The 27467-nt window shown below is 35.3% G+C and overlaps 1 protein-coding gene and 1 pseudogene across 4 annotated transcripts in view; one reads left to right on the top strand and one right to left on the bottom strand.

Moving 5' to 3' along the window:
• Fam13b (family with sequence similarity 13 member B) overlaps positions 1 to 27467 on the top strand; it is an 80237-nt gene that overhangs the window by 33428 nt on the left and 19342 nt on the right. For 3 of the 4 annotated variants that reach the window (XM_026401236.2, XM_026401235.2, XM_077800694.1), the window contains 6 exons: positions 8254 to 8295; positions 8937 to 9092; positions 11567 to 11699; positions 23639 to 23703; positions 25816 to 25864; positions 27254 to 27401. In XM_026401236.2, the coding sequence (XP_026257021.2) occupies positions 8254 to 8295; positions 8937 to 9092; positions 11567 to 11699; positions 23639 to 23703; positions 25816 to 25864; positions 27254 to 27401 (593 nt within the window). The remainder of the gene's footprint in view (positions 1 to 8253; positions 8296 to 8936; positions 9093 to 11566; positions 11700 to 23638; positions 23704 to 25815; positions 25865 to 27253; positions 27402 to 27467) is intronic. The other variant, XM_026401238.2, reaches the window with a different exon arrangement.
• LOC144253724 (transmembrane protein 39A pseudogene) lies at positions 864 to 2224 on the bottom strand (annotated as a pseudogene).

Here is a 27467-nt window from a genome sequence, read left to right as displayed (position 1 = left end):
CACTCCTGATATGTGCAGTAAAAGGACAGCATGATTGGGCCCTCACCAGATACTGAATCACAATTTTGGTTATATAAAGTGGCAGAGAACTTGACTGAATTGTGTTCATGTTGGTATTTTGTGGAAGATGGGACTTTAGAGCCACAATTTTGGATTTTTGGCTGAGGAATATCTAAGTAAATTTTTAAGAAGCTGCATATTTCCTCTTGACTCTTTATAGTTATAATATGAGAAGAGGGAAATGAAGTAGGAATTATTAAAAGGGAAACAACTGAGATTTGAAAAATTTTCAGCCTATCCATACTATAAAGAAGAGAATGCATGTTAGGGAGAGAACACCAAGCTTGTGGCCATACTACAATCTGATAAGGGGATTAGCTAGCTAAACAAAAGTGAGGGCCTATTGTCTAAGACAAAGAGAGAGAAAAAACCCCAATTTCTTGGTATTATAAAGTTAATTTAAAGTGCTTTTAATGCTTTGTTAAAACCCAGAAATTAGAACAAGAAATTGATAATTTTCTTGTGGATTGTTGAAGCTAGGACTTTGTTCTTCTGAGTTCATTTGTTCCTGATGGTTCAACTTTTTTCTTTTCTTTTTTAAAATTTTTTTATTTTACAAACAAATCAATCTTTTTACTAGAGAGGCATACCTCTCACACGTGTATTATTCAAATGTACTAACACATGAAAGATCACATCACCTTGTTTATGGATACATTTAATATCCCTTACCCTTCCTGACTTTCAAAACATAATAGTATACAAAATATAAAATATCTTAAATATTTATAAAAATCGCTAGAAAAAAATAGAACATATGAAAATATTTTTATCTGAGTTCTCCCTCGCTGTTGAGAGACAGCTTAGTTTGCCTTAAGTTCATAACTGCTGAGTGGGTAGGAGTACGCCCTGCCTAATACTATTCTGTCCCAAAGGAGCTTAAATAAAACATAGTAGTTGCAGAAGAGGATGAGAGCCATGGAAAGTGTGTGATTCCACTTCTCCAACCGCAGCAAGGAATAGGGCTGGTAGAAGACAACACTGCCCTCAATAAGGGTTAGTAGATTTAACAGCCTTAATGGATGATGAAACAGGAAATAAAAGCGGGCATGGGATACATCTGAAGGCACTGCCACGTTGTAAGGCCCCATGGCTCTATATAAACATCTGCTATGCTGCCCCAGCACCCCTTGAGGCCATATTGTATTTTTCTGACCAAATGTGCTGTGGAGCATTGTTGTAGGACCCATGTTCTAGCTTCTGCCATATGCCAAGGTGAGCAGCTGATTTATGTAGCAAATCACAGTATTTTGATGGCAGCAACTGTGTGGTAAGCATGACGAAAGCATTGATCCACACCATAATGAGGTGTTTACATGACCAGCGCATGTCATAGTACTGGGTACTCTTTACAAAACACAGAGGGAGAAATGCAACATAGTAGGCACTGAAGAGGGAGTTGAAGAGAACTTCTGTGGTTGAAATCGGCTTTCAGATATTCTACCTCATTTCGAATGAGGTCTGGAGATAGGGGGCAGAGTTGAGGTGCTTTCCTCTACCCGCTGATGCTGTACCACATAGTTATAGTCTGTGAGAAGAAGATGAGCTCTACTATCTTGGTGGAAACAACAGAGAGGAACATAAACACCAAACGGATAGCCAAGGAAGAGGAGATTAAGTACTGAATGGCTTCGAAAGAGATTGACTAGGGTCCAACAAAGTACCCATCCACACAAAGTGAGAATCACCAAGCGAACTAATATCAGAACCATGTAGTGAATCATAGATGCTGCACCCGCCTTGGTGGCTTCGGAGATGAGGGCCCACACAAGCCTCCTTGCGAGCATCACCATGGTGAACGCTGCCAGGTGATAATGAGATGAAAATTCAGTGAAGTACAAAAGGCAGGATGATTGTAAGGATACCACCACACGGTTTTATAGATGTTGATGTACTGAATGAACAGAGCAACCAAAAGGTAGATGAAGAAAAGAAATTCAAAAAGCAGGCTCCCATCCACAAGCAAGTCAGGAATTTGGCAATGATGCACAGGACCTGGGGTGATTAAGGCTGTGATAGGTGGAACTGGAAGGCCAGTGGTGCTACTATTCCTGTTTCTCAAGTCTGTTCCATTGCCACAGCCCCCACCAACCAAAGTCTGTAAAGAAGGTAAAGCTGAACGGTTTAGCTGCTGCCGACTAGGGCCCCTCCTTCCACTGGACATGTCCGGGAACCAGTCTGCTTCCAGTGCCACCTGTAGTTGCAACCCATGTTAATGGTTGTCAACCTGTTTCAACTGTATGGAGGAGGCTTGGCCAGTGGGGCGGGATCCCTGGGAGGAGGAGGTGGCTTTAGAGACTGGACCCCAGGCAAGATAACTAGCTCCGGGTGTTAAAGCTCTCCAAACCAGCTGCCTGTATGCAGGCTATCCGTGCCTGGAGGGTTGAAGCAGGGCGTCCAGGTTTCAGGCTGCTAGACCCAGACCCAGACCTAGACCCCGAGTCAGTGGCAAAGCTAAAGCTAGAACCAGAACCCAGCCCCGTCAGCACTCATCCTCAGCCTCCATTACTGCGGAGCTCTCAACTTTTCTTGATCTGCCTCATTATTGAGAAAATGTGCTGTTAGCTGACTGGATAGGCATGTGAATTGTAGAAGAATTATTTTGCTTTTCTTTCATTCATTGAATCAGATAGCTTGTAAAATATTTCAGTTGATGGATTTTACTACTTCACTGTTTTTAAGTACCAGATCATGATCGACAGCTTCTCTCCCTCCCTTTTCTGCCCTATAAATGATGCATTTGATATTTCAAAGATTTGATATATATGACTTATTGACCAATTGTAGTAATGAGAAATCTTCTGGTATTCTCTATCTCCTGTCACAGAGGACTCATATTGGTAGGCAGAGGGAGAAAAGGATTTTTACTTGTGGCTTTAAAAGGATATATGATTTTGTTTTATGTGTTTATTTTTTGAATCCACATTTTTTTAAATGATAATTTTAGTGTCATTTTACTTGATTTATCTGAAGTCATCCAATTTTTAGACTTGAAAAATTAACCATTAATGCTTTTCAGAAATTAGATAATGTATTTTGCATCTATTTTAGCAATTTTGTATTTGTGATAATTGTGTGATTAATGAAAACATATTGATTTCTGTCTGTATTATTTTAGGCTTTGTATTAACCAGCTTTTCATCATTATAATGAAAAACTCATGATAAATAACTTATAAAAATAAAAGGTTTATTTCAGTTCATGGTTTGGGAGGTTCCAGACTGGCCCCATCGATTTGGCCTTCTGACAAGGTAGCACATAATGGTGGGAGCACATGCTAAACAAATTGCTCATCTCATGAGTCAGGAAGCAAAAAAGAGGGAAGAGACCAAATCCCCACAATCCCTATGAAAGGCATGCCCCCAGTGACATAAGCAGGCATAAATATTTTTGTAGGAGTCCTAGCCAGATTCAGAATTTTTCCTGCCTCCTGAAAAGTTGCAAACTAATTAGGATAAAATTTGTGGACAGTCAACTGGGTACCTCCTTGTCAGTGGTGACCTCATGTTGCCATCTCCTTACTGCGGAGACTGCAGAATATAATGCTCCTCTCTTTTGGAGAACTCAGCAATGATTATTGCTCAGAAGTTTTTGAAAGCCCATCACCATCCTTAATTATATTTAAAGTGAATGTTTTTGCTGATATTTTTGTTGGGAGTTACAGGATATTCAGAATGACTTGCATGCAAGGCTTTATGTACAGGTATAGTGATCCTTTTCAAAGTTGATTGAGGTTGAGCCAGAATTTATTCAAATATTGTTTGTAGCATTAAATATTTGGAATTGGGAAACTAAAATTATGATCTTTGCATTTGAATTATAAAATTAATAATTAGAATTAAATTATTGTACAATAGATTTTCTGCTCTAAAGAATATGATATGATGTATATGACAGCGTCATTTGACTTCATATCCTTAAAAGTTTAGCACTAGGTTTCTAATTTGCTCTGCTTTTACTTGCAATACTGCCCTGGTTTGTATTTTATAATCCTTAAAAAAAAATGACATTTAAAAAAAAGAAATGATGTGATTATAGGCAAATTTAAAATTAGAATTAACAGCAAAGAGAGAAAAGGTCAAGGAATGACTGTAGTCCTTAACATGATACTTGACTGAAGACTTTATGTCCTTTGTCATTTAATGTTTGATTTTTCAGATTGGTCTTCCTTGTGTGTGGGTTTATAAACACAACATTTTAAGGTACTTTTTATGGCATAGGTACTAGTCAGCATGGTCTTGGGTTTTTTTTTTGTGTGTGTGTGTTTGTGTGTGTGTGTATCTTTATTAATTAGAATTCACGTCCTTGTTACAACTATGCTGTTTAGCTGCAGATACATAGCTATATCATAAGTGCTTTTACATTCATATATTTGTTGAGCCCTGGTTGTTCATGAGGGCTTTTATTCACAGACTATGGCTAAAATTTGAAAATAAAGAACAGTTAAATTCTGTGAAATCTGTTTCTTTTTTTTTTTTTTTGTTGTTGTTGTTGTTTATTTTGGTACTGGGAATTGAACCTAGGAGCACTTAACCACTGAACCACATCCTCAGACTTATTTTTTGTGGTGCTGGGGATTGAACCCAGGGCCTTGTGTATGCTACCAACTGAGCTATATCCCTAGCCCACTTTTTTTTGAGACAGGGTCTTGCAAAGTTGCTTAGGGCCTCAGCAGAAGTTGATATAAAACATATAGCAAATAAGTTAGTAAAAAACAAATATTCATGTAACCACCACCCACATCTAGGGGGAAAAAAATGCCACTAATAGTACCGCAGAAGTTGCTGAGGCCCTAAGTTGCGATCCTCCTGCCTCAGCCTTTTGTGTCACTGGGATTACTGGCATGTGCCACTGCCTGGCAAAATTTTATAAAATCTGAAAACTAAATCAGTCCTTTGCCTTTCAGAAATTCAGAGAACAAACTTGTACAATCAGTTTTGTGTGTAGTCTTGCAGGTGGCAATCTGATTCTTAAAGGATTGTTTCATTTTACTGTGGATTTGGGGAGGGGTCCTTATTGGCACTCAAATAATTTTTTCCTTTTTTTTTTTTTTAAATGAAGTGGCCCTTATTAGAAGGGAGCTGTTTATTTGGTTGTCCCAGCATACTCTTCAGGGCTAATGAATTGTTACTCTTCTGCCAGTAATCTAGCTCTCTCATTACTGCTTTTTATATATACTTGTCTTTTTTCAGTAACAAAAGGGGTAGGAAGCGAAAAGATGAAATACCCTGCATGTGCATCCTATTTAAAGTCATCAGAACTTCTGTAGTTCATTTGAATAGCTGAAGACACCTAGGCCAGTGTTCAAACTTACTGTATGAATAAAATCATCATTGATACTTGTTAAATATGTAGGTTTTGGGGCCATACCTTTGAAGTGTGAGGGGAAGACACTGGTGTCTACTTTATTTTTCTTTTCCTTTTTAAATTGGAAAATAAATCCTACATATAAAAATTGCTATAAAACATATAGCAAATAAGTTAGCAAAAAAGCAAATATTCATGTAACCACCACCCACATTTAGAAATAAACACTAATAGTAGCACAGTAGCTCAAAATTCTGACCTTCCTTCCTTCCCACTTAGGTGAGGAAGTCATTTTCATCCTAAGTCATTCTGTTATACATCACAATTACCCATTTTACCATTAGTGAGCAATTGGATTGTTTTCACTTTTTAATTATTGACTAACATCATAATACAATTGTGTATAATGTGTTTTTACTTTGACCATTATGAATGATATTGCTGTGATATTTTGTATATATCTTTTGGTATCCATGTAAAGATAAATACCAGTGTTTGGTTTCAGTATATATTGCTAGATTATTTTTCAAAGTGCTCATTTCAGTACTAGCAGTGTAAGAATTTCCATTGCTCCATGTCTTTGCAACACTTTGTTTGAACTAATGTGGTATATATGTAGTAGTATTTCATTGTCATTTTATGAAGGGTGTCTCCCGCATTTTATACATGTATTGATTTATTTCTCCTTTTATGAAATGCCTGTTCAGATTTGTTGCCTAATTTTCTATTGGGTTGTCTTTTTCTTATTGATTTGGATTTTTTTTTTTAGAGAGAGAATTTTTTAATATTTATTTTTTTCAGTTTTCAGTGGACACAACATCTTTATTTTATTTTTATGTGGTACTGAGGATTGAACCCAGCACCCCACGCATGGCAGGCAAGAGCGTAACCGCTTGAGCCACATCCCCAGCCCTGTTTTTTTTTTAATTATGTATGTCAGACATCTTTTTCCCACTCTCTGGTGTACCATTTCCTTCTCATAGTGTGATTTCTGGTGAATGACTCTCTTATAAACTTTTCTCACACCATTCAATATATACCACATTGTCAGGTAATTTTTAAAGCTAAAATGAGTATCTCTCTAAATTTAATAGAGACTGCGGATGTTAATGAGGAAAATCAATGATTTAACTTGTATTAATCAAAATAGCAACTCATAACTAAAATTTAAAATATAAGCCTTAGATAATTGTGCAAAATGTCAAAAAAAATCCTAGTTGGCACTAAAACTCTTTTATAAAAGCCTCATTTATCTTTTTTATTTTCTACAGAAGTCACTATTTAAACTTTTAGCTTGCTACTAGAAATAGACTGTTGGCTATACTTTTTTTTAATGCACATGTATATGGTTTTTCTCCCCAGCTTTTTCTGATTTCAGAAATGAAGTTCTAAAGGACTTCTTTAAAATATGTTATTAAGCAAAGTAGGATGTTATGTGTATCAAACGAAGATGGCTTAACTATGTTGTCTGTTGAAGCACTTTTGCCGTTTGCTAATGATATACTTTTCCAAGGGAGACCTGGAGATTTTGGGGTGAATGATAAATGTGAATCTCAGTGAATCATGGGAATATTAGCTTGATGATTGACTGTTCTTTTATAATGGTTAATAGATTGTATTATTATTATTATTATTATTATTTTTTAGAGGATCTTCGTAGAACCAGTTTAAACTTGCATAAAACGATGACAAGGTAGCTATAGATGTGGTATATAGGTCAATAGGGTGTGTGGTGCAAGGATTAATCCTCGAAATGACTAAGTGGTGGCTCAGATGTCCGATGTGCTTAGATATACAGTGTCATTTAGATAGACCTTACCTCACATGATTTAAAAAAAAAAAAAAGTCACCTGTATTTATGAACTGCTAATGTTACTCCTATTTCCTTGAATCCAATACAACTGATTTTTTCCTTCAGCCTTGGAATAGATCAATGTTTCTTTGAGTGAGTACCAGATGAAGTAGTTGCATATCCTATCCTCCTTCTACTAAATATTAAAGGTCTTTTTGTGTGAAAAATAGTTTTTAAAAAATATTTTTTTAATTGTAGGTGGACATAATACCTTTATTTTGTTAATTTATGTGGTGCTGAGGATCGAACCTAGTGCCTCACATGTATGAGGCAGGCACTTTACCACTGAGCCACAACTTCAGCCCCTGAAAAATAGTTTCTTTAGAAAATTACTCTGCTAGAAATATTTATTCATGTTGTGCTGTTTTCTACTTTTGTTGTTTTTAATCACTGATTTAGTTTTTGAGGGCAAAAGAGCATTTTTGTTAATAGCAGGTATTTTGGGGCCCCCAATCTGGTACTGTGTGAATTTGGGCCAGGTAATTAACATCTTTGAGCTTCAGTTTTATGGAAAGGGAGAAATAATTATAACTTCTAGCTATCGAGAACTATTAAATGAGATAAATGCATGTCAAGCTCTGGCTCATATTAAATATTCAATAAATACTTTAAAAATTTTTGTCTTATTAGTGATATGTTATCTCAGATTTCTATTCTTTTTTTTTTTTTTTCTTGTTGTTTTTGGTGGTACTGGGGACTAAATCCAAGGCCTCACACTCACAGGTGCTAGGCAAGTGCTTTACTATTGAGTCACAAACCCAGCCCTCAGATTTATCTTTAATATTTAAAACATTTACCAACAAGATTCAGAAAATGCTTCCAACCTGATATGTATTTGAAAGCATGAAACTGTGTGAGCATGCTGTTCTGGCTATATCAAGGTAATGCAAATGTGACAGTTTTTAGCATGTTGTATAGTCATTTAGTAGTGAAAAAAATATAGTATTTTTCATGTATATCTAATTAGAACAAATTAAAAAATAAAATTTATAGTATTGAAAATTTCTGTAGCTTATTTCTTTCTTTGATTTCAGTGCCCATATATCTCCCACCAGCATCTTACCAGCCTCTGCAGAGTAAGTAATACAGAAGACAAATTTTTAAGAATTTAAAATATTACTAAGCTGTAGAGATAAGAATCATGTAGTTTATTGTGCTCACTTTAGAAATTACATGTAGGCAGTAAACTAATTACAATTTTACATACTGTAATAGGAACAAATGAAGAAATTCTTACACTGATATTCAAAATAAAAGATGAGCTTTCTTCAGATGATTTTTTATTCCTTTTGAATAATTGAAAAATGTTTATAGAGCTTTCATTAAGTTTTCTTTAAAAAGTAGAATTTATGTAGAAAATATGAGTAATACCCTACATTTTTTATAGCTGGGTGTTGGTAAATTATTTTGCCTTATCAGCTTAGGTTTGGAAGGTCTATATAAAATGGTTTTCTATATAGTGAGGAATGAATTATTGGGTTATTGTTCCAATAATCTAGTAATAATTGTGACATTATGCTTGATTGTATTGCATCATCTTTTTCATTTTAAAATTTAAGTTATTATTGTTTTCTTTTGCGTATTTCGTTTTATACTTTTAGCCATTAAATGCCATAATAATTTGTTTTATTTGTGATAGGTCTTAATATTTAAGTTTATATGGCCATATACCCAGTTAGGGTGCCTGCTTCTCACTAACATGCATTCTCTTTTTTAGTGTTTTAGAAAGAACAATTAGAGCAGCTGTGGAACAGCACCTTTTTGATCTGCAGAGCAGCATAGATCATGATCTTAAGAATTTACAGCAGCAAAGTCTGATATGTAATAATGAAGCAGGAAGTATTAATTGTGTTGAGGAAAGACCTAATAACCAGTAAGGAACATTTTAATTGAGAGTTATAAATTTTTTTTTCTTACTACTCTTTTATTTCTTAAATAATGGAGTTTTTGCTTGAGTATTTCTGAAAATCAGTATAATAGTGACTTTGTAAATACTTTTGTGTAAATTATGTATATACTTAGTTAACATTGAAAATCTTATAACTCTTCCATACTAAGTTCATCATAGCCATTGTTTCTTCCTTGAACACTGGGTGAAGCAATAAACTAAAAGCTAAGTATATGTTGTATGTAGAATAACTTAAATAAATTGGACTCCTACTCTGTTTAAGAGATGGTCATGCTGTGATCTAGATAGATAGTTACAGGGACAGCAGATTAATATTAGTCTAATGCATATGGTCATTTTGTAATGGTGGACAGAAACATCCTTTGCTGTTTAAATTGTTATCCTCTGCCACTAGCCTTTCCCCATCCCACATGATTTTTTAGATTAACTGATAATAGGTGAATTTGTGTAAAAGTACCCATTATATATGATATCAAGTTCATTGTTTTTTTTTTTTTTAAAAGAGAGAGAGAGAGAGAGAGAGAGAATTTCTTTAATATTTATTTTTTAGTTATCGGCGGACACAACATCTTTGTATGTGGTGCTGAGGATCGAACCCGGGCCACACGCATGCCAGGCGAGCGCGCTACCGCTGAGCCACATCCCCAGCCCTCAAGTTCATTGTTTATCTGACATTTTATCTATTGTTAACGTTTTAATGAAGGACAGACTTAACCTATTTTTCTGTCACCTCATTCCTACACTTAGGATATATGTGTACTTCGCTCGGAGACCACAATGAAATGATTTCATATTTTTATGTATTGTTTGTATTTTGGAGACAGATGTGTGAGATATTCCCAAATTTGGAGTATTGTAGGAAAGTAAAATTTGTTAATTGGGTGGAGTGACTTCTTTGTTTTTGTGGTACTAGAGATTGAACCATGGAGCTACATTCCAAACCCTTTTTCTTTTTTTCTTTTTTTTAATTGGTTTTATTTTTTAAATACATGACAGCAGAATGCATCACAATTCTTATTATACATATAGAACAATTTTTTCATACCTCTGTTTGTATATAAAGTATGTTCACATCAATTCATGTCTTAATACATGTACTTTGGATAATGATATCTATCACATTACACCATCCTTACTAATCCCCTGCCAAACCCTTTTTCATTTAAAAAAAATTTTTTTAGTAGTAGATGGACACAACACTTTTATTTTATTTATTTATTTGTATGGTATTGAGGATTGAGCCTAGTACCTCACACATGCCAGGCAGGCACTATACCATTGAGCCACAACCTTAGCCCCCCTTTTTTATTATTTTTTTAAAATATTTTTTTGGTTGTTTTTTTTTTTTAACTTGTAGTTGGACATAATACCTTTATTTTATTTTTATGTGGTGCTGAAGATTGAACCCAGAGCCTCCCCGCCCATGCTAGGCGAGTGATCTACCGTTGAGCTACAACCCCAACCCCCCCTTTTTCATTCTTAATTTTGAGATAGACTTTTGCTAAATTGCCCATTCTAGCCTCAAACTTGCAATCCTCCTACCTCAGCCTCCTGAGTAGCCGGACTGCAGATGTGTGCCACCATACCAGGTAGGGTGACTTGATTTTAAAAGCGATAACTAGAGTTGCTATTGAATATGAAAACCATGGTTGGAATTTTAGGAATACTGTATTGTACAAGTGCATGTGTGCCATGAGACGCACTGCAGTTCTGTGTGATGATAGCCCTGATTTGTGTGCTTTGAGGACATAATTAGAAATTATACAGCTGGATCTATAAGGAGTACTTGGGCTGAATAGGAAAGGAAAGGTGGTATCTAAAAGCTGGAAATAGGAAATGTTTTAAAGGATGTAATAACACATCCCTTGGAATTTGTTTTTATCTTAGCTTGGGATCCTTGAAACTTGCCCTTTACTTAGATAGTATTCATATTTTCACTACTGGGGAAATGACTCATGTTTCATCATTGGTGGCAGTATCATCTTTGTAAACCCAAACTGCAATATTTTGCATATTCTAAATTGTATAAGTTGGAAAATCTGCAGTAGAAACTCTTCCTGTTGTACTTGGATAAGGTGTTGAACACTATGGTCTCTAATAGTAAATATATATTAAATCAGGACAAATAGGTCAGTATCATGTAGGAGTGTGTATTGGAAGGGAAATTTTCTCTCTCTCTCTCTCTCTCTCTCTCTCTCTCTCTCTCTGTCACATACACACACACACACATATTTAGAAGGCATTTGACTGAAAATTTTCAAAGTCTCTGACAACATCCCAATAAGAAGGAAAAAATACATAAATTAGCAGATTTTATGATTTGAGTTAATAGGACAAAATGTGGATTTTTATGCAAAGGACATTATTAATATTTATTTTTTAAAGACAGTTATGTTTATCATTAACCTAATCTGATTTTTTTTAATCTTCATTAATAGGATTGAGATTGCCGATGATATTATTCATGCCAGTAGTAGTAACAGAGACTGTTCAGAACCTGTGGCTGGCACTAATTTAGACAATGAAGTTATGCAGCAAGATTTTATATTTGAGGATGAAGAAAATAACCAGGTAAGAAATGTAAAAAAAAAAATGTTAGGCATGTTAGATGTATAGCTTTGCTTATATCACATATTCTTTTGATACCAGAAATTATAGTTCAGTGTGTTTGCTGACAAATGGATTTGTCATGATTTTAAATCTCCCAGAATATACATTCTTTCAGGAGAGTTTGGGAACCATCATTGAGTAAAGAAGTAGGTACAAAACCTGTATTTTAATGTATTTATTGAAAAGAAATAAAGTATGAGGTATTGTGGTTGAATTTTGTTATTTTTCAAAGTTTTTCTGTAGTTTTCAGTTTTCTTGAGGAACATGGTATAGAAAAGGAAAATAATTTTCTCTTTGTAGTAGTTAGGGGAACCCCTATAACAAAAGAAAGATGAATGAGAAAAATGAGTATGTTTAATAACATGTATACCTTATATAAACATGGGAGATGGGGAAACAGTAAATCTCTAAGGGAAAGCTTTAAATACCAGCATCCTTAAGATAAAGAAAGAAGGGTATAGGAAAGACCTAGTTATAATGAGATGAGTAGGAAAAGCACCCTAAACAAAAGTAAGGTTCAATAAGCAGACTGATAAGAATTTCTAGTCATTTATTCATCCTTCTCTTCCTGGTACAGAGGAGATAGCCTTACGGATGGATATTTACATTATATAGAAAATTTCTCGGGCTGGGGATGTGGCTCAAGTGGTAGCGCGCTCACCTGGCATGCGTGCGGCCCGGGTTCGATCCTCAGCACCACATACCAACAAAGATGTTGTGTCCGCCAACTAAAAAAAAAATATATATTAAAAAAAAATTCTCTCTCTCTCTCTCTCTCTCTCTCTCTCTCTCTCCCTCTCTCCCTCTCTCCTCTCTCCTCTCTCTCTTCTCTCACTCTCTCTCTCAAAAAAAAAAAAAAAAGAAAATTTCTCTTAAAAAAGGGTACTGTATGGTGGGTGTTGTAGCTGTATGGTAGTGTGCTGGTCTTGCATGTGTAAGGCTCTGGATTCAAACTTCAGCACTTTTGTGTTTGCAATTTCACAAACTAATCCACTCAATATAATCGTTACACAAAAGAGGCATATTTTAGGATGGCACAGTCTGAACCCCACTTCTGGGATCTTTACACAGAAATTAGAAAAAACCCATGAACATGTTTTTATTTTTTTTTAAATTTATTTTTGTGTGTTTATGTGTATGTGTGGTTGCTGGGGATTGAACCCAGGGCCTTTTGCATGCAAGGCAAGCGTCATATTTTTAAAATAACTAAAATATTGTCACTGTCACATTTGTTGGTGGTAGCGTTGTTTTGTAAAATAATTAATTGCAATTAATTTTTGCAAAATTAATTATTGTACAAAAGCAGAGGGAGGGTAACGGAGGAAGCATGGGGTTAGAAATGATGGTGGAATGTGGTGGACATCTTTATCCAAAGTACATGTATGAAGACACGAATTGGTGTGAATATACTTTGTATACAGCCAGAGATATGAAAAATTGTGCTCTATATGTATGATATGAATTGTAATACATTCCGCTGTCATATGTTAAAAAAATTAATTTAAAAAAATGTACAAAGGCAGGACTTTTAAGATGTATTTCCAAGTGTAGTTTTGGTAAGTTTAACATAAGATACTAAATGAGTAGATACGGAAGTTTTCTTCACGTTTCCAGTCTAATCCATACAAGAAAGTAAGTATAATAAGGAATTTAGAATCAACACATTTGAATTTTTATTTTTAATTGAGACAGATTAATTTAGGACAATAAGGTGTACACATTCAAGGGAGAATGCAGGCTTTTTTTTTTTTTTTCCTCTTTTGGGTAGTGGTAGAAATTGAACCCAAGGCTTCACACATGCAAGGCAGGTAAACTCTGTCACTGAGCTATATTCCAGCCTGATCTTTACAAATTAATAGCATAATAACTTGTTACTTTGGCCAAGTTACCTGGCTTCTGAGCTACTTTGTACTTTCCCATGAACAAGTTGGGGTAATACCTACATTAGAGAATTATTTTGTAGATAAAAGGAAGTAAAAGTATCTGAGTGTGGTGATGCAAACCTGTAATCCCATTACACAGGAGGATTGTACATTTGAGGCCAGCCTGGGTAACTTGGTAAGACCCTGGTAAGACCCTATCTTAAAAAGAATATCAAGGATTGGGATATAGCTCATTGGTAGAGTGTCCTGGGTTCAATTCCCAGTAAGAATGAGAAGGAAAAACGTGTGTGAGTGTGTGTGTGTGTGTGTGTGTGTGTGAGAGAGAGAGATGTGTGTGTCCTATTAGATTATTAACTAGAAAACTATACCAGAGCTATGTGCAGTGACGCATGTCTGTAATCCCAGCAGTTTGGGGGGGAGGCTAAGGCAGAGGACCGTGAGTTCAAAGCCAGCCTCAGCAAAAAGCAAGGCTCTAAGAAACTCAGCGAGAACCCTGTCTTTAAATAAAATACAAAATAGGACTGGAGATGTGGCTCAGTGGTTGAGTGCCCGAGTTCAATCCCCAGTACCAAAAAGAAACAAAGAAAGAAAGAAAACTGTCCCCGAAGTTCAGCTGCTGCTGTTACTTCCACTGATTTGTATTTATTAGATTAATCCCTTTTTATCTATTCAGTTAGTGCTTTTTGTAGTTGTTCCCTTGCCCTTTTCTAGATTATCAGTATCTGCCTGTTTACTGAATCATCCATCGGTATAAAACAATGTTTTTAATACTGAAATCTCTCCCCTATTCAGGGGAAAAACAAAAAAATCCAAAAAAACTGTCTCTTGGCCTTTCATATTGATATAGCCTACATCAAGATAACTGTTTCTGTTTATAATAAAATTCTGGAAGGGCTTGTCTATATCTGTGCCCTAAGGCACAGTGCAGTTTTGTCTAGAATACATCATAGATAAATAACATACTACTATTATTTATTTATTTATTTTTGGTACCAAGGATTGAACCCAGGGGTACTTAACTCTATTATTTATTTTGAGAGAGGGTTTCACTAATTTCTTAGGACCTTGCTAAATTGTTGAGACTGGCCTTGAACTTGTGATCCTCTTGCCTCAATCTCCCATATTGCTGGGATTACAGGTGTGCACTACTGTGTCTGGCTCCTCTCATTATTTTTAGCCATAATTCTGCTGAAACTTCTCTTGAAATCACCAGTGATGTTCGTGTAAAATTTTGCTTGACTGAATAACAAAATTTGATTAAATTATGTAATTCTGCTCCTTTGATAATCCTTCTACATTTGGCTTTCAGGATATCTTACTTTTTTTGTTTTTCCTATTTCACTGGCTATAATAAATCCCTTTGTTGATTGACCCCCCCCCCCCAACCCACCCATACCCACCTTGCGTAGCATGTGTGAGGCACCGGGTTTGATTCTCAGCACCATATAAAAATTAATAAATAAAAGTATTGTGTCCTGGCCTGGGGTTGTGGCTCAGTGGTAGAGCGCTTGCCTGGCATGTGTGAGGCACTGGGTTTGATCCCCAGCACCATATAAACAAATTAAATTAACAAAATAAAGGTATTGTGTCCATATATAACTAAAAAAATTTAAAAAAGTATTGTGTTCATCTATAACTAAAAATTAAAATAATAACAATTTATTGAATTAAATTTGTATATTACTTTGTTATATACAGTGGATACAGTGGTGCACACCTGTAATCCCAGTGAATCAGGAGGCAAGATCATGTGTTCTACCCCATCCTGGGCAACTTCAAGAGACCCTGTCTCAAAATGAAAAATGATAAGGCCTGAGGATGTAGCTTAGTTTTAGAGTGTCCCTGGATTCAATTCCCAGTGCTAAAAACTAAACAGACAGACAAAAAACAACACAGAGACACACAAAAGAAAGCAAGAATTCTTTTAAAAATTGATTTTAGGATATGTTTATGAATGATGGATTCTTGACCTTGAGAAAAAAAAAAAAAACAGCATTGGGCCGGGGTTGTGGCTCAGTGATAGAGTGCTTGCCTAGCATGTGAGAGGCACTGGGTTCAATTCTCAGCATTACATATAAATAAATAAAAATAAAGTTCATTGATAACTAAAAAAATTTTTTTTTAAAAACCCCAGCATTTCCCCATTTTCCTCCTACCTTTTCCAGCTAAAATACATAATAATTTTCTTAGTTGAATAGTCATTTTAAATTGGCATATTTTTGCTTAATATGCAATACTTGGTTACTTGAAAAATTCGAACACATAATTAAATTTTTAATGACTTGATAATTTATATTGGACATGCATGCAGTTTATAATACTGAATATAACCAATGTTATCTTATAGAAGAGGAAAGAATTTCTGGCCAGGATAATTATAGAAGACTTTTTGGAGGAGGGGGATTTCAGACATGCTGGCAGCTGGAAGTTTGCTGGGGCCCCTTCGGCTGTGGCTCTCAACACAGACACAGTCTTTTTGAGGTTGGATTTTGTTAAAAGTTTATAGGGGAGACTTAATGGATAGCATGAGTAAAGATTACAGGGAAATGTTGGATGTTAGTGAAGCATTGGTAATTGTAGGGTTTAGAGCATTGTGGGAGGATATATTGTAGAAAATAAGGAAATATTGGTAGGTTTGTATGGAGCCTAGAGTACTATCTTAAGAACTGGATTTTCTCCACTGAAGGAAAAAAAAGTTTTCTGTAGAAAACTTTGAAGCAAAGGGAATGGTGTACCCAGATCTCTATTTTTAAGAAGGTGGCTGTTGCAGTAAACTTATAGAAAATAGATGTAAGGAAGATCGGGGGCTGGGGTGGGGGGGACAGCTAGTAGGTTTTTTGCACTAGATTTGGTGAGAACGTATAATGGTTTGAAATACCAGCACAAGAGAAGGAAGGAGAATAAAAGCAATTACAAAGGTGAAAACAATAAAGATTTAGCTATAAACTGGACATGTTGGCACATGCTGTAATCCCAGCAACTTGGGAGGCTGAGACAGGAAGATCACAAGTTAAAGGCCACCCTCAGCAATTTAGTGAGACCCTGTTTCAAAAAATATAAAAAGCTGGGGACGTACCTAAGTGGTTAAGTGCCCCTAGGTTTAATTCCCAGTACCAAAAGGGGGGGAGGATTTTTAGCTATAAACTTGGGTAAGGAACCCAATAAGAGATTGTAAAAGTGGTCATTTTTATGTAACTGGGATACAATACCAACATGAATAAAAAAGTTGAGTCTTAAACTTTGGTTGGTGATGGGACTTCTTTGGTTATGAGTGAATGGAATTGCCAAAGCAATGACTTAAGAGAGGAAAAGTAGGTTGAGGAAACCCCAGTAATCTCTGTATTCTTTTTTTTTTAGTTGTAGATGGACACAATATTTTTATTTATTTATTTTAATGTAGTGCTGAGGATTGAACCCAGTGCCTCACACATGCAAGGCAAACGCTCTACCACAGAGCTACAGCCCCAGCCCACCTCTGTGTTCTTTTTTTTTTTTTAAAGAGAGAGAGTGAGAGAGGAGAGAGAGAAAGAGAGAGAATTTTTAATATTTATTTTTTAGTTCTCGGCGGACACAACATCTTTGTTGGTATGTGGTGCTGAGGATTGAACCCGGGCCGCACGCATGCCAGGCGAGCGTGCTACCGCTTGAGCCACATCCCCAGCCCCCCACCTCTGTATTCTTAAAGGAAGAAGCAGTGATGGCCATAAAAGTTGGGAATGTCAAAACAGATTGTTTTTACCCTTAAGAATTTTGTGAAACTAAAAAGTTAAAAAATAAAAAAAGGTGGGAGGCAAATGTGCACAAATAAAATAGGAAAAGTATGTTTAATTTTATTTGCTTACTAGTGAGGCTATGTATAAGTCTAAAGTGGTGGTTTTCTTTGCCTCACTGTTGAAAAAAAGAATAATAAAGTAACCTGGGAACAATATACTTAATGCTGGTGAGGGCAAGTTGAGATTAGCAGTCTCATACACAGACAATGGAAGTATAAATTGCTACAAATTTTCCTGGAAACACATTTATAATAAGAACAAAATATGTTAAACCTTATATCTAGAAATCTCAAAATCTTGGAGTATATCCTAAGGAAATATACACAAATCGGAGATGCATACAAAGATTTGCCTACTAGAATTCTCATTGTAGGTTTATTTGCAGGAGAAAAAATTGAGAGACATTAAAAACTTCAATAACTGGGAAATAGTCAAATCATGGTATATCCATATAATGGAGCATTGCTGAATCATTTGATATTGTTTTAAAGATATGAGTAATCATGAAAGTTATTTTTTAAAAATCCAAGTGTAGAATACTTGGCTTAATGAATTACCAATTTTTGTGTATATAAGAAATACGGTAAAATATTTCCGGTGGCCATCTGGCTGATAGGGTTACAGGTGATTTTACTTTTCTTAGATTCTTTTATATTTAGATTCTGATAGTTTCTACTGATTTATAGTCAATCTAAACATAAAAATTTAATTCCAATTAAAGAAATTCATTGGATTTAGTGATATAGATTATTGTTAAAGAAAGGTGCTTCGTAGGTAGTGAATTTCATGGAAGAAAACAGATGTTAGTGATTGAGGATGAGTATCCGACAAGCAGATAGAAAGATAGAAGCAGTGAAGTGTGGATTTTTTTTTTTTTTTTTTGTACCAGGGATTGAATCCAGGGGTGCTTAACCAATGTAGTCAGCCACATCCCCAGCTCTTTTTATTTTGAGACTATCTCACTAAGTTGCTAGGGCCTTGCTAAGTTGCTAGGGCCTTGCTAAGTCGCTGAGGTTAACTGTAACTTGTGATCCTCTTGCCTCAGCTTCCCAAGTTGCTGGTATTGCAGGCCTGTGCCAGTGCACCTGGCTGGAATGCTTTTTAGACAAGTACAAGTTTTGTATTGAAAATGAAGGAAAGAGAATTCTAATTGCATAGCGTGATTGTGGTATAGCTCTCCGACCCCCTTTTCTATCAAATGGTGATTTGTGTATATCAACAGTATGTTGAGAATCAATCTCTAGATAGGGAAAGATTAAAAAATGTAAAGAAGTAGGATAATTTGTGGAATACTGCATGGTGGTGGCAGTGAGAAAGGGAGGAAAGATGATTCTTTCCTCAATCACAGGTTCAGTGATTATTTCTAAATAGGAAAAGTTGTTTTTAATCTGCAGTTGAAAGGAAGATACATAATGCTTTTGAACCAGGAGGTGATTTGGGCATCTTATTTAAGATTTTTATTTATTTTTTAATGAAATGCCTCATTTGCAGAGGGTGAAGAGATAGGAATAGGGTTTGTAGTTTGAAGAAAGAGGTAGTTTTTTAAGATCCTGCATGGGAAAAAAAAATCAAATAGAAAAACAGAAGTCAGCAGATACTCAAGAACCATTGGAGGACTAGCTGAAGTTTGATGGCATGAGTTTGTAGTGAACTAAACTAGCAAGGTACATTGTGTGACATCTTCTTGTAACATTTTTCCACTGGAGGAAAGAAAGCTGATAATAAACTAGACACCATTGGGAAGGATTTTGATAAAATATCTTTAAAATAGTTGACCAGGGTGTAGAGTACATGTTAAAGTGGGTTGGAAACTTGAAATGGGGCCTTTTGAGGGAGTGGGTGGGTAATGGGGATTGAACTCAGGGGCACTAGACCACTGAGCCACATCCCCAGCTCTATTTTGTATTTTATTTAGAGACAGGGTCTCACTGAGTTGCTTAGTGCCTCACTTTTCCTGAGGCTGGCTTTGAACTCTTGATCCTGCTGTGTCAGCTTCCCAAGCTGCTGGGATTTACAGGTGTACGCCACTGCACACAGCTTCAGCGTCTTTTTTTTTTTTTTTTTTACTTGCCTGTATACTTTTGACATTCTTCTGTTGGATGGTTGGATTTTCCCTTTTGATTTACAGGCACTTTTATTTATTAAGGAAATATTCCCTTTTTTGTGGTAATCTAAACATTTTAAATTTGTTGTCTTTTGAGTACTGAAGTTCATTTTTGGCAGTGTTAATTTTATCTGTTTTTTGTTTGTTTGTTTGTTTGTTTTCCCCTTTAGGTTTTATGTCATAGTTGAAAAGTTCTTTTTTAAAAAATACTTCTGTGGCTTTATTTTCTGCATTTGAAATTTATTATGGTGTAAGATATAGAGTGAATTCTACTTTTTTCTAGATGTTTACTTAGTTAACACATAAATTTTTTGAATTACCTATATTTTCCCCACCGATTTGAATGCCACCCATAGTATAATCTAAATGCCTACATAAATTTGAATGAGTTTCTCATTCATTTTCCAACACAAATGAGAACTATACATCCTTGCCACACTGGATGTTGTTAGTGTTTTGGATTTTGGCTATTCTGGTAGGTGTATAGTGGTACATTATTGTTTGAATTTTGAATTCCCTAATGATGTATTTCATGTGTATATTTTCTTTGGTGTGTTTTGCTCATTTTTAAATTAGGCTGTTTTCTTATTATTGAGTTTGAGTCCCTTATATATTTTGGGTAACATGTTAGATATGTCTTTTATTTTATTTTAGTTTTAAATATTTATTTTTTAGTTGTAGTTGAACAAAATATCCTTATTTTTATGTGGTGCTGAGGATCCAACCCAGGGCCTCGCACATGCTAGGCGAGGGCTTTACCGCTGAGCCATAATGCCAGCCCATAATAAGTTATAAGTTAGGTACGCTGGTATAGCCACTCAGGAGGCTGAGGCAGGAAGAAGAGAAATTCCAAGTTTGCCCACGAAACTTAGACCTGTTTCAAAAGAAACATTTTTTAAAAGGGCTGGGATTTAGCTTAGAAGTACAGCACCCCTGGGTTCAAGTCCCACTTCCCCTCCCCTCAAAAGATATGTTTTTACAAATCAGTATTTTTTTCAGATTTTCTTGTGAAATTTGTCTCTATAGATTTTTAGTAGATGCAGCAACTTGTACAGTCATTTGGGCTGTTTTAGGGATTTGCAACTGTGTGAAGATCAGTAGTTTGATCAGAGGGCACTTTAGAATATCTGGATTTATCAGTAAACGTCCATAAAACTCATCTATTTCAGAGTACATTAATTTGTGGTACTCCCTAAAGATTGAAATTATTCATGTATTGCAAACAGAAACTGCTAAAATGGAATTACGTCATTTCTGAAGTGGAGGCCATAAGTATTTGGGGAAACTAGCAGGCAGCCAAGAGGAAGAAATGGCTGTCATTTGACTTTACTATAATGGGACTGCATCAGTTTTGATTATATTAACTCGGTAAAAGAAAGTGGACTAGGGCTGAGGCTGTGGCTCAGCCGTAGTATACTTGCCTGGCATGTGTGAGGCACTGGGTTCGAATCTCAGCACCACGTGTAAATAAATAAAGATCTGTCAACAACTTAAAAAGGAAGAAAGAAAGTGGACTAGATTGAACTATCTTAGTATGCAGTTTATTATATATTAAAACATATTAAATGCACAGAATGGATTGAGAAATTTTTAACCTATTTAAAAAGAAGTAACTAGCATGCTTGAGCAGAGCTAGGTAAGTGGAGATGGGAGAAAGCAAAACTAAGCAATGTGGAAGCACCAGTTATTTGATGGCTAAGGCATAGGTAGAGAACAGTTTCTGGAAATGCTAACCAGGCCTTAATTAGTTCATGGCAGTAAACACTGACAGCCCCTAAGATATTGGTATTATGTCTGTGGGGCAACTGCTCCTACTATTATCACTGCCTACCACAAAAGCTCTCTAGCTTACTTTGAGACCAGAGTGGCTTCCTTCCATTTGAGGACTCTGATGTGTGTGGAAAGGTACAATGGGGAGGGAGATATGAGTTATTTTGCCAGCTAATATTTTAGCAAATGACCAAGCTCTTCTCTACCCACATATGAATGAATATTTAATCTTTAATGAATTCTGAGGAAATAAATGTGATGAAACATACATTTTTACTAGTATTTAAAGAAAGTATATATTTCGTTGTCTGTAATTGAACTCTGACTATATTATGATCTGACTTTAATTTCTTTACCCTGAGGCATAATGTACAGTGTAGTTTGGCACCTGGTTTTTCATTTCATTCTACTTCCTTCACTGCTGGGCAGTCAGCTTTTACTTCTGTCACTTTGTATCTTTTTTTTTTTTTTGGTCATTATTACTTTATCTTTTACATTGCCTCCAGTTGCCTTTTTGTTTACTGATTTTCACTATTTGAAAAGCAAATTTAAGAATTATGTTGCCTAAAGCTAACTGCAGCATATGTGGATATTAATTAATATTAGTCTAAAGCTGACTGCAGCATATGTAGATATTAATATTGATTTTTGTATTTCAATTATTTCATTATAAAAAATTACAGAATTGGCAATGGAATAGTATGACTTTTTAATATAATTTATTGATTTTAGTATAAGCTTTTTCTTTTGCTTCTCTCATAATAACTCTAAGGTAGACATTAATTATTATTCTCATATTTGTGATAAGGGAGTTAGAACTGGAATTTGAGTTTGGTTCTTTGAGTAAGATATCAAGGCTCTGGGGCTAGGGTTGTAGCTCAGTGGCAGAGCTCTTTCCTAGCATGCGTGAGACACTGGGTTCGATCCTCAGCACCACATAAAAATAAACAAATAAAATAAAGGCATTCTGTCCATCTACAACTACAAAAAAAAAAAAAGGAAACTTTTAAAAAAATAGATACTAAGGCTCATTTTAAGCATTTATTCAGAGTAATATTTTAAATATTGGGTAATTCTTTTTTTAATATGCTAGAAACCTTCAGAATGTAAGGCTGTGTTCTAGAGCTTAAAGGTTGCTTGAAGTACAATTTTTATATCAGTACTCACACTTTGGGTCTTGGGGCCCCTTTACTACTAAAAATTATGGGGATCCCAAAGAGCTTTTATTTACATCTATCAGTATTTACCATATAAGAAATAAAAACAAAAAATTTAAAAATATTAATTAAGCATTATAATAAAATATAAATAAGGTTGCTTTTTCTTTCCTTCTTCCCACCTTTTTTTCCTACTCTATTGCTTGGGCTGGCCTTGAAATTTGGTCTCAAGCTCTCCTGCTGCCTTAGCCTCCTTTTTAGCTGGAACTACAGACATATACCACCATGCCCAGCCACTTTTTTCTTAATAAACAACTATTCATAAAAATTTTGTAGTTTAAAGAGTTGCATTGTTTTATGTTTGCAAATATTAATGCCTGTCTGACTTAGAAGACACCTCAATTCTCACTTTTGCTTCTATTTTCAATCTGCTGCTATAGATTATTTGAGACAGTTCAGCTTTGTGGAGATAAGTAGTTAGAAAAGGGAAAAAGTAATTGATTAGCTTTTTTTCAGATAATTGTGCACTTTATTTCATACTAAACAAAACTGGACAAGTAGTAGTTTTTAAAGAATCTGAGAAGAAAATTAAAATTTTGTTGATTTTAGAGATGATCATCAAAAACACCAAAAATTTAATATACCTTATAGTAATGCTCAGGGTATTTGCATTAGACTTGGGAGGTTTTTAAATTTGTGGGGGAATTATGATGATGGTGGTATAACTAAGCTCATTGGAAAATGGTGTGTGTGTGTTGGGGGAAGGTATTTCCTGTGTCTGAGGAGCACCCTGAGTGGAAAGCAGTTTTTATTTCAAATGCCCATGATAAAGGAATCTGGTGAAGTTCTCCAGGACTCTTCTTTTTCCTGTAGGAATTCACCAGTTTTGGTTTGTGACTAAGGAAAAACAAAGCAAACAGTAGTAGACAAGTAAACTCAGAAGGCCACCATTTTTGCAGGAGAATAATATTGGTGGTACCTAAGAAATGCAGGATCCCTACTATGCTTAATATGATTTAGATTTTGAGGGATGATAAGTTACTGTCTGTACAAAGAAATGCCAGTTCCCACAGGTTGTTATTTTAAATGATAGCTAAAGAGGGTTGTTCTTATGATTAACCCATAATCTAGTATCTTAATTTCATTGGCCACTTTCTCTCATATATGAGTGATGGGAGCTCCATTAATACAGTGGTGGTATTCTTTTTTCCAGTCTGTAGGTATACTATTAGAACCATGCAGTGACCATGGTGATAGTGAGGAAGGCCATCTTGAGAGGTAAATATTTCTCTTGTTTTTAACTAATAAATCATTTTTATATTTATAACTCTTTGCAGATATTTGGGTGCAGTATTTAGATTAATCTATACTTTATGACATACAGTTTAGGCAATATAAAAGAAATTCAAGCTTCTTGTTTTAGTAGTAGGAATAAAACATTAAATGTCCAAATATTCAGGAGTTTTAACAACTTCAGACAAACATTAGTTATAACTTGGAAAACATTCAGTGGGAAGAACACAGCCTTCTTGGAGACATCTAAAACTTGTAAGTGATTTATAGAATAATTGGGAATTTATTGATACTTATAGTATACCTGTCAGTGAGTTAATTCATGATTTTGCAGCTGGGGCTAACTAACCAAAAGATTATAACATGTTGGCTTCTACAGATAATGTACAGAATATTTCACTTCCTCTTTGAACTCATTCTTGGTGTGTTCCAAGAATGGTACTTAAGCAAATGTTCATCTCCTTGACCAGCTATAATAGAGCAAGCAATGCCTGAGGCAATGAGATGTCAACCAGATGTAGAGTTTAGGTAGATAGAATCCCTTTGAGTTAAAGCTTTCTAGAGTGTTTCAAGGCACTGAAAAGGATTTGGGTCTCTTTGCATCATTCTTTCAGATATGCCAAGAAGTGCATAATAACTTTCTTAGGAAAGATGATTTGATATACAGAAAACACATCAGTAATGAAGTTGCAAACTAGATTCTAAATAATTGGAAATCCAAAACAGCATTACTAATTTGCTGATAGCCTGTTGGCCAGGGTAACTTGTGTTAATACCATTGTCTCATAATTATGAATAGGAAACCTATTCTCTGAAGGTAAGTAAATTCTTTGGAGCCATGTCTCTGGAGCGTCCCCATACTCTGAAGGTCCACAGATTTTCTGCTTACAGCAGTTCCTTGTGCTTCCTTTCAGGAGGCAGGAATGATCCTCTTCCAGCCCAGGGAGTTTTGGAGTTATGGGCTGAAGATTTAAGATTAACAGCATTTACAGGCATCCCCAGAATGATGACATCTGGATTTGATAGAACAATAAGGATCCATTTAGTGAGGACTCAATCTTTTTGGAAAAGTTCTTTCCTCTTCAACTTGTATAGGTTAGCAAACTTGTTTTTAGATCCAAAGAGTACCTTGCTTAGGTGGATTACATTTTGCATGTTTAACACTCTTGTTTCTCAAATTTAAGGGATTAGGTGCTTTGGTCAGCTAGTCGTAGCATCTACTCATCCTACCTAAGCAAAGCAAGGCCTTGAGCTTTTCAGGGAATTTAATTCATTTCTTACACTCAGCAAGAATGAGATGATTATGTATCTGAGGAGATGACTTGCCATATTTAGATCAAGTTAGAACTGGCACTTACTTGTATTGTAAATTTTTACAAGTGTTTTTTGGGAAAAGAAGTTTCCAAAAGTAGGCATATTGATAACCTACTGCATAATAGCAAATGCTCTGTTGACTGGTTGAATAGGTAGAAATCATTTGTGACAGCTTGTTGTTAACACCTGTTCTTAATAGGGGTGAGTTTTTCTGGGGTAATAAAATGTGATCTGAAAATTTTAAAAATTTCCTTTTTTTATTCTACTCTTATATTTAGAGGAGGGAACATTTTAGAACTAGTAACCTTTGATTACAATATAACCTTGTGATAGAAACAGATTTAAGGTAAAGAACATAGTTATAGTTATACCTTTTTTAAAAAATTTAGAAGTCTCAAAGTAGAATAAAGCCATTTATTTGGTTAATATTTATTTTACAAAATCCCATTATGCTTTTTTGTTTGTTTGTTTGTTTCTATTTATAGTGGATTTTAATTTCCCTTCTGTAAAAAGTTTTTTAGGGGAACGGTTTCATGTGTTGACAGGGAAGTGGGGAGTCTTACTTAATTTTTCTAAATCTAAAGTGATTCTGTGGATCTTTTCAGTATTGTGTGATTTTCAGATATAGGGCTCCAAAGAATGGGCATTTGCCCAATGGTCATTTTCTCCTCTCACGTTTTAAATGCTAATTAAATTGGGGAAGAGAGGAATCTAGGTAAGAAATATGTAATAATAATAACCTTTTTATTCTTAATATACTAATAACTTTACTTATATTTTTAGGAAAGAATATTTGTTATTTGACAGTGATAAATTGTCACACTTGATTCTGGTAAGAAATATTTTTATCTTATGGTTCTTATAATTGCCAAGGTTTAATGTACCAAATATTCTCATTATTGTTATTCTTTTGCTTTATATTTCTGAGGGTTGAACCCAGGGGTACTGTACCAATTAGCTCTATCCCCATTCCTTTACTTTTTTTGAGACAAGGTCTAAAAAAGCTGCTGAGGCTGGCCTTGAACTTGTGATCCTACAATCTCTCAGCTTCCCAAATTGCTAGGATTTTATATGCCAGTTATATCTGGCCTTTAATTCTTGTATTGGATAGGTTTAAAAGAGATGTAAATATAAATACTTTTATCAAATGTTTGTAATTAAGTGGTAACTTATTTGCGAGTTTTAGTTATAAGATTCTTGGTTATGAAAACAGTTTTTTTTTTTTTTGGCGGGGGGGGGGGGGAGCGGGGTGCGGAGGTTAACCAAGGTGCTTTACCACTGAACTGCATCCCCATCCTTTTTTTTTTTTTTTTTTTTTTTTGGTACCAGGGGTTGAACTCAGGGGCACTTAACCACTAAGCCACATCTCCAGCCCTATTTTGTATTTTATTTAGAGACAGAGTCTTGCTAAGTTACTAAGGGCCTCACTAAGTTGCTGAGGTTGGCTTCGAACTCATGATCCTCCTGCCTCAGCCTCCCGAGCTCCTGGGATTACAGCTGTGTGCCATCATGCCTGGCATCCCCTCCTTTTTATTTTTCATTTTGAAATAGGGCCTCACTATGTTGTTGAGGCTGGCCTTGAACTTAGGATCCTCCTACCTTACCTTCCCAAATAGCTAGGATTATAGGTGTGTACTACTACACCCTTGAAAATACTTTTGTGTGTGTGTGTGTGTGTGTGTGTGTGTTAAATTCAATTTTTAATTTTTTTAGTATACACGATAATAGAGTGTATTTTAACATATCATGCATACATGGAATATAACTTCCCATTGGTATGGTTGTATGTGATGTGGATTTTCACTGGTCATGTATTCATATACAAATACAGAAAAGTTATGTCCGATTCATTCTACTGTCTTTCCCATTCCCATCTCTCCTCCCTTCCCCCCATACTCCTCTGTCCAATCTGGTGAACCTCCACTCCTACCACACCCTCCACCCTGCCTATTGTGAGTCAGCATCTGCACATTCAGCCATTGGTTTTTTGGGATTGTTTATATGAAAATTCTTTCTTGAATTTGAGTTCCAAACTTTGTTTCCCAATGAGGCATTGTAATTGCAAGTTTATGTTTGAAAATAGTTTGGATAGTAGGTGTAGAACAATTAACTGTTTAAGCATAGTAGACTAATAAAGACATAAGAATATGCGCTAGTTGTCTTTAAGCTGGGAATGGAAAACTTCATGGTTGTGAAATATATTCTTTATTTTAAAATACAGGATTGTAGTAGCAAGATATGTGATTTAAATGCCAACACTGAATCAGAAGTGCCAGGAGGTCAAAGTATTGGTGTTCAAGGGGAAGCAACAAGTGTTCAAATTCCACATTTAGATCTGAAGAATGTTTCTGATGGTGACAAATGGGAAGGTAACTTTACCCACATCCATTATTATTATTATTATTATTATTATTGATACTATTATTTGTAACTCA

Source organism: Urocitellus parryii, chromosome 1 (assembly GCF_045843805.1).
Source record: "Urocitellus parryii isolate mUroPar1 chromosome 1, mUroPar1.hap1, whole genome shotgun sequence".
In the NCBI taxonomy this organism is placed as follows: Eukaryota; Metazoa; Chordata; class Mammalia; order Rodentia; family Sciuridae; genus Urocitellus; species Urocitellus parryii.
The sequence above is the reverse complement of the archived record's forward strand: the minus strand, read 5'-3'. Positions and strand labels throughout refer to the sequence as shown.